The 8,167-nt window shown below is 34.7% G+C and overlaps 2 protein-coding genes across 2 annotated transcripts; both read right to left on the bottom strand.

Annotated features, from left to right (window-relative positions):
* Positions 1–356: 356 nt before the first annotated feature.
* On the bottom strand, positions 357–3,958 carry LOC142636151 (tubulin beta-1 chain). Its single transcript, XM_075810258.1, has 3 exons — positions 3,426–3,958; positions 1,981–2,250; positions 357–1,317 (listed from the first exon to the last, which is right to left on the bottom strand). Exons 1-3 carry the CDS (start codon positions 3,817–3,819, stop codon positions 644–646), a joined length of 1,338 nt encoding a protein of 445 aa, XP_075666373.1. The 5' UTR covers positions 3,820–3,958; the 3' UTR covers positions 357–643.
* A 3,667-nt stretch (positions 3,959–7,625) lies between these two features.
* On the bottom strand, positions 7,626–8,141 carry LOC142637396 (L-ascorbate peroxidase S, chloroplastic/mitochondrial-like). The gene has a single exon (XM_075811672.1). The coding sequence runs from the start codon at positions 8,139–8,141 to the stop codon at positions 7,626–7,628; it is 516 nt and encodes a 171-aa protein (XP_075667787.1).
* Positions 8,142–8,167: the final 26 nt, after the last annotated feature.

Below are 8,167 nucleotides of genomic sequence, written 5' to 3'. Positions count from 1 at the left end.
CCTTTTGTAAAGTTTAAAACTTTGGATTTTGTACCCTCAAATTTGCATCAGTTTTTACAGTCCTTCCACAGACCTAAACTAATTATCTCAGTCGGTTCCATTAAAAGACACCACATCAGTAAAAATATAAAACCATTCAGACTAAAATACAATTACACCCTTTTAAGTTTAATGAATTACATCATTTTAGTATTTTGTCATTTTAATCCTATAAGTTTGTAGCTGAAATTCTCTTCAATCAAGTTTTAATCACGATTCGTTTGAAGCAGAGAAATAACCAATTGTAGGTTTACTAAGTATTACAATTGACAATTTTATAATGTTGTACTAGATAAACGACATTGCAAGAGGATAACTTTAATCCACAAAATAGTCAAGAACTATATATTTATAACGAAGACACCATCAATATACCGGCATCATGTCATACAACTACCTAATCAATACAAACCCTCCATAAATTTTTCAAATTAAAGACAAAAAGCTTTGTCACCAAAACCCATCTCTTATACAAGGCCCACAAACCATACAGATCAACATGTCAATCTAACTTGACTGCTCGCTGACAAACATCATAATCACTCACTTAAAGTAAGCCAACAACATAATAATTTCTGGCAAACTGAAATATTACAAGAATAGATCAAGCAGCAACCTCCTCTTCTTCCTCCTCAAACTCCTCCTCTTCATCAGCAGTAGCATCCTGGTATTGCTGATACTCAGCCACCAGATCATTCATGTTACTCTCAGCCTCAGTGAACTCCATCTCATCCATCCCTTCACCGGTGTACCAATGCAAGAAAGCCTTGCGCCTGAACATAGCGGTAAACTGCTCACTAACCCTCCGGAACATCTCCTGGATTGAAGTTGAATTCCCAATGAATGTGGATGCCATCTTCAGACCCTTGGGTGGGATGTCACACACACTAGACTTAACATTGTTGGGTATCCACTCAACAAAGTAGGATGAGTTTTTGTTCTGGACATTGATCATCTGTTCATCAACTTCTTTGGTACTCATCTTACCGCGGAACATGGCAGAAGCAGTTAAGTAACGACCATGGCGTGGATCAGCAGCACACATCATGTTTTTGGCATCCCACATTTGCTGGGTCAATTCAGGCACTGTAAGGGCACGGTACTGCTGTGATCCTCTAGATGTTAAAGGTGCAAACCCAACCATAAAGAAATGGAGACGTGGGAATGGGATGAGATTGACTGCAAGCTTCCTAAGGTCAGAGTTCAGCTGTCCTGGGAACCGAAGACAGCATGTGACACCACTCATGGTAGCAGATATGAGGTGATTGAGATCACCAACTGTTATTGGACAACAGAACACAACAGAGTATATACAGGTCAAGGATCAGCCATGCTCTTATACATAAATCACAGTCATAAATGTTTTCTAATTATTGAAAAAACCAATGAATTTTTTCTAATAATTGAAAAAACAACGATAAAGCAAACACAGGTCATCAAATGTTTCAGTCGTATACAGAAAGAATCTGTCATTGTAAGCAACAGATAGCTAGCTAGGAACTAGGTAGGTAGGTAGGGAGAAAGATTAGTGACAACTAATCATAAAAGATTAACTAGCAATGAAAAGAAACTTAAAAAACAACCTACTTCAAACTTAAGCATAATATTTAACAATTACTGATAACCACTGAAAATTAGTGACAACAACTGATCATAAAAGATTAACTAGTAATAATAGAAGCTTAAAAGCAACCTACTTAAAACTTGAACATAACCTTCACCAATTACAGATAAACAATGATATATATATATATATATACACACATTAATAAATAATTATTGATAACCACTGATACTGATCTAGATAAATAATAAATGACATTATCATATTATTTTCTGCCTCATTGTTTCTTTAATACACACATAATTGTAGCAATAACTAATTTTCAATGTAAGTCTACAATATGTTTCAAAATCTAGAGAACTATATTTTGGACTTACAAGTAGGGGTGGCAAGCTTCAGAGTACGGAAGCAGATGTCGTAAAGGGCCTCATTGTCGAGGACCATGCATTCATCAGCATTCTCAACAAGCTGATGCACAGAAAGGGTGGCATTGTAAGGTTCGACAACCGTGTCGGACACCTTTGGCGAAGGAAAAACAGAAAATGTCAGCATCATGCGATCTGGGTACTCCTCCCGAATCTTGGAAATAAGAAGTGTCCCCATGCCAGAGCCTGTTCCTCCACCCAAAGAATGACAAACTTGAAATCCTGCATAAAAACATTTAAATTTAGAATACTGCAATGGTATAGCATTATTAAGCTTTAGGTAAAAGAAAGAGATTTTTTCACATGATTGACTGTAAAAGTAATAAAAAAAAGCATGAAAAAGAACACCACAACATCTGATGGCAATATATAAGCACCATTTACATTTCAAGCAATATAGTTTCCTTATGTCCTGGAAACATAGAAGACAATAGCAATCCAATTACAGAAAACTTTTTTTGAGTACTAGAACATCATGTTCACAGCATAAAAGAAGACAACAATCACATAATAGCAAAACTTTGTTCTTCAACAAGTTATATATTAGATAAATGTTTAAAAGAATGAGGCATTTACAATACAACTTTGTCAAGCCATAAAAGGTAGATACTATTAGAATATAATGCATTTCTTGTACCATATTATTAACACTACTAATTATCTACTAAAAACGTCTAACAAGATTTTGGAAAGAACCATGTTAAAATTATTTCCTTGATCATCCACATTAAGAGGTTGGGCCTCAGAGCGATCGCAAGTGCCTTACACCAAAAGTGACAGGCTCAAGTTCAAGGCCGGGGATCAGCCTATCCAAGAAAATGGGAGCCAAGGCTATCTCAACGAAGTCTATAGACCACACAACATAACACGAATATAGCATATTAACTACCAATATATATTTTCCTTCAAACAACATTGCAAATTCTCAGGAACAGGACTATTCAGCAATTAAAAGAAAAGGGCCCCAGATAGAGGCCTTAAATCCATGAGCAAATAGCACAATTGAATCAAGAAAAACATTAAGATTGGATTCCTAATTCGAACCCTGCCCACATGAAAAGCCAAATCATCATAAAACGGACGCCATAAAATAATTTGTCATATCTATTTTTAAAAAAAGGTTTTCTAATGCTACCAATTAATTCAATAAAGAGATAAGAAACAAATCAAAACCATTTGAAGGCAAGGATAATACATTTCACAACAACCACAATGAAAGAAAGGAAATTTGATGAACAGACACCAAAACCGCAATTGGGTAATTGAGATATGAGAAAAAGACCAAAGCTTTATCAATCTAGAATCCAAAAACCACATGATCAAACAAAAAAAAAAAAACCCATAATTGAAATACTCCTACAAAACCAAAACCCAGATCAAAAAAACCAATAGCGTACCCTGCAAGCAATCGCAATTCTCAGCTTCTTTTCTCACAACATCGAGAACGGAATCAATAAGCTCGGCACCCTCGGTGTAATGGCCCTTAGCCCAGTTGTTTCCGGCACCCGATTGGCCGAAAACGAAGTTATCGGGGCGGAAGATCTGGCCGAAGGGGCCGGATCGGACGGAGTCCATGGTGCCCGGCTCGAGATCCATGAGGACCGCACGCGGGACGAAGCGACCACCACTGGCCTCGTTGTAATAGACATTGATTCGCTCGAGCTGGAGCTCGGAGTCGCCGTTGTATTTTCCGGTGGGGTCAATGCCGTGCTCGTCGCAGATCACCTCCCAGAACTTGGCTCCGATCTGGTTGCCACACTGACCGCCCTGGATGTGTAGGATTTCTCTCATTGTTTCTCTTAACTCTTGTTGTTTTGGGAATTTGGACGTTGAAATTTGTAGAGAGCGTTGGAGAAATGGATTTCTGGTGCTTTTTGGTTGGGACTTGGGAATTGGGAAATGGATGGTGGAGAAGGATAAAGACTTTTTATTTTTAGGAGTGTTTGGGGGCGTATAAATATGTGGTTTTTAGTTTTGGGTTCTTTTGGAAAACTGATTCTATTAGGTGCAGTATCACAAATTTACCACAATTTTGCTAGGAGGCTACTTATTAGTGGTAAAAATTAACTTACGTGGGCCAATGATTTTACTATTTCACCACTTATAAGGGTCCGTTTGGATAGAACTTATTGCTGAAAACTGAAAACTGAAAACTGAAAATACTGTAGCAAAATAATTTTAAAATGTGTGAATAGTACCGTGGGACCCATTTTTAATGAAAAAATTGCTGAAAAGTGAAATTTGTGGGTCCGTGAACAGTGCACGAATGCACTGTTCACAGAAAATTGGGTCAACACTTGCGGCTGGAGGAAGAAAAAAAAAAAAAAAAAAAAAAAAACCAAAACGCGGACGCAGAAACGCCTATCCAAACTCCACCTAAGTTACCGCATAACAAAATTTTAGATAAATTTGTACCGCTAGATTTACAAGTGATTAACCAACGGACCAATCTTGGAGGGAAGGAAAACTGACCAATCCCACCGCACAATTTTTTATTTTTTACTTTTTAATTTAAGGATAGTCCCTCTTTTTTCTTTTTCTTTTTTACTTGGTAAAAAAAAGATTCATAACATTTTTTATAATTAACAAGAGGCAGATTATAAAAGTAATGGTGTTTTTTTTAAGAGATAAGCCAAGATATAAATTAGATTTTTTTTTTTTTTATAGGCAAGGATCAAATCATGGATGTTTTATTTGATCATAATAAAATTTATCAGTTCAACTAATTAGAAATCACATAAAAGTAATGTTTATGATTATGTGGTAAAAGTGATGTTGTATTAATTATAATATATCATCTCAATAAGTTACGAAAAAAATTAGGAAATGGATGGCTCTAGTTTTTATTTTTTTCCTAATTTTGTGCTAAAACTTAAAGTAGAAGATTTTTTTATTATTTTATTTAGAGGGAACTTAAAATAGGAGTTGAAGGTTGAAACTGAAACAACCTCGCCTGTCCCAAACTCCTAAGGGCCAAATTGGGTTGTGCTTTTCTATGGGCTGCACTGGGAGTGTTTTTTATTTTTTTTTAAAAGGACATACTAATAGTCTTTGGCTCTGGGGAGTTCCGTATACAATAAAATAATAATAATAATAATTTGACTCAAAAAACGTTACATAATGTGAATCAAAGAACTACAAAAATTAGGTCTATGGTGACTTTTACATGTAAAATTTGCACATAATCTTAAGGATTCATAAACATTGTTAGAATTCATGGAAATTCACGATCATGTGAAAAATACTTAAAATACTAAAACAATGAATGCTCTCAATAAATCCGTTGTTCCATCCCTTTTCAACATATGACCATATATACTTTCTCATCTATAAAATTGAGGAATAGTCTCATGCATAACTTCGATCTTTATATAATAAACATACAATATTGAAGTTCTCATCACACACCTATAAAATACGTACTTATACATTGAAAAGTATCGATCATAGATCACAATAGCACCGGGGTGTTTTACAGATAATATTGAGTAATGGTGCGATATGCGAATTCGAGTAGCCCATTATTCATCATTTCACCAGAGGAAAATAAAAACTAAGAGAGGTCTTATTGTTTCATCAATGAGAGAGAGAGAGAGAGAGAGAGTGAGAGAGAGATTTGATGATTTTTCTTTCATTTAGACATGGATAGGGGTAATTTTTAATTGGAAAAATAAAAGAAGCTGCTGGTCTCCAAGAACCCGTCAACTCTATTATTCATGCTGACGACTTTATGCAAGATGAAGTTGTTAGTCTCAAAGCTGATGACTTCATGCCACTACCTGATGGCATCTGTGCTTGGACGGGATGAGAAGTTGACGGAGAGAAAGTTGAAGGCAAGAAAGGAAATAGTGACGGGTATAGTATGACTATAATTGGCCCCGAAGAATATGTATATAAGGAAATATCTTGTGACCTACGGCTAACCCTAATCAAGAGAATCCCTACAAGAAAAGCATCTTGTGATATATGCTTATTAAAGAAGATCTTTCCTACAAGGAAAAACCCTCTTCGTCGAGAAACAGATGTCAACTCTACGCTACTATAAAAACCTCAAAACCCTCACAAACCAAGGTACGCTTAATTGACTCCAGCTCTGGTACTCTAGAGTTGTGAATAAGAGAAGAATTAGTTTTTAATGAAATTTTATCTTAGTTTTAGATTTAGACAAAAGAGTTTGTCTTTGTTTCTCTAGTTTTGTTTGTAATTCTAACTTGGATTCTTATTTTAATGTAATTCTAGTTCAATTCTTAGTAATTTGATCTTTATTTCCATCAACCTTTCAGCTTCAACAAGAATTTTCAACCTTTCACTAACCAGCTGAACTCTTACTTTCAGAAGCAAAAACTACCACACAAAAAAAAAAAACCTTCAATTGGCGTATACATTTGTAGTTCTTCAACCTGCATATGAAACCAAATATAAGAGTATTATATACATTACATAAACTATTAAATTAATGCATTAAAATCAAAGGAAAATAGTAAAATAAAAGTTTTGAATAAGACACTAATATACAGCTTCAACAAGAATTTGTTGCCTATTTGTGAGATTCATATCTAAATTTTCTATCTAAATTTTCAACTTTTTTTTTTTTTTTAAGTTTTTCATATCCAGATGCACGTTTTATAGTAGAAATTTATAATTAAAGACATATTTACAAATAAAAGAAAAGTTATCTACAACAATAACAACAACAACAAAGTGTTAGTCACAATTTTTTTTTGGAGTTGGCTATAAACTCTCATTTTGACCACATGTACTCTCAGAATAAATATTGTTATCTATATTAAAAAATTATAATGGCTGGAATATAATAAATTTTCAAGTGAAGGGCACCGTCACTTGATTTTGAAACTTCACTTAACAATAGAAGTATCTAACAGTCTCAATATGCATAAATGAAAAAAATTTCAATACATTACTCAGTGAATTAACACTAGCAAATTCAAGATTAGTTTTGTAAATAGAATCACATGTCAAGGTCATGCATGAAATTTAATTTAATAGAAAATGATAAATATTAAAAAATTTACTTATTTAATTTTCCAAAACCTAAATAACATAAATTAAAGTAAGATTTTAAGCATAATACAAATACTTTATATTTCCTAAGTACATAGTAGAAATACTTTTTCTGTTAACATAGTACATAAAATCTAATATAAGAAGAAGAAAAAAAGAGTAAAAAGACCTAATTGTACACACTACATTTTTTTTTTTTTGTGACTACCATAAAGTCAACTATAAACTCTGGTATGTAGTATATACAACTAAGAAAAATGTAGCCCAATCAATCTGAAATAACATGTGGGCTTGAATGCTTGATTTTGATTATAATTTTTTTTAAAATATAATTATATATAACATTAATAACAAACAATACTTCTAAATAATAATAATAATAATAATACTTATTAAAAAGATAAACCTGACAAAGTTTTTTTTTAAAATTTTTTGAGAAACAACCTGACAATGAATTGAATGAATGAAAAGTGTCTCACTGTAATATAGTGATCAAAGTCACTAAATTTTCATGTCGTGCAAAGAGAAGTGGGGACTTCCCTTTATATGGACAAAACCAAAGCCCCTTTATTTATTTATTTATTTTTGATAGGCTGAAGAAGTTTCAATGCATTCACAAGACCAGCATTGGCTGCATGTTTCAGCTCAATTTCAAATCTTAAACTTCCATTAGCTCCACCTCTTTGTGGCCACTCCTGAATGTTTTTGTTGTAAGTACCAGCATCATGCCATCCCAAGCGAACCAGAATAGGATGGCAGAAACTGGAGTCGAGAAGCTTCTTGATATCTTCTCTAGCACTCTTCAACTGGTCAGGATCGGCTGCCGCCGCGCATTTCGGCGAAGCAGTTGAGCTCAGGCCTCTCTCCGACACGCGAACCATCGGCGATCGTTTCTGGTTGAGAAAGAGGTTAGAGACGAGAGGAGAGGATCGGAGACATTTGAGAGAGGAAGAGAAAGAGAGCCTAGCTCTAGAGGCGGCGGTAGCGGAGAGGAGGATACGAGAAGAGGCGGTGGAGCTTAAAGCAGCCATGGTTGTTGGAGCAGGAGTTGATGGTGATAGTGTGAGACTAAGTGACAGTCGCTCTGCCATTTGGAATGGAATGGAATGGGTTTGAT

Source organism: Castanea sativa, chromosome 5, assembly GCF_040712315.1.
Source record: "Castanea sativa cultivar Marrone di Chiusa Pesio chromosome 5, ASM4071231v1".
Taxonomy (NCBI): Eukaryota; Viridiplantae; Streptophyta; class Magnoliopsida; order Fagales; family Fagaceae; genus Castanea; species Castanea sativa.
Note: the sequence above shows the minus strand (reverse complement) of the source record. Positions and strands in the feature narration are given on the sequence as shown.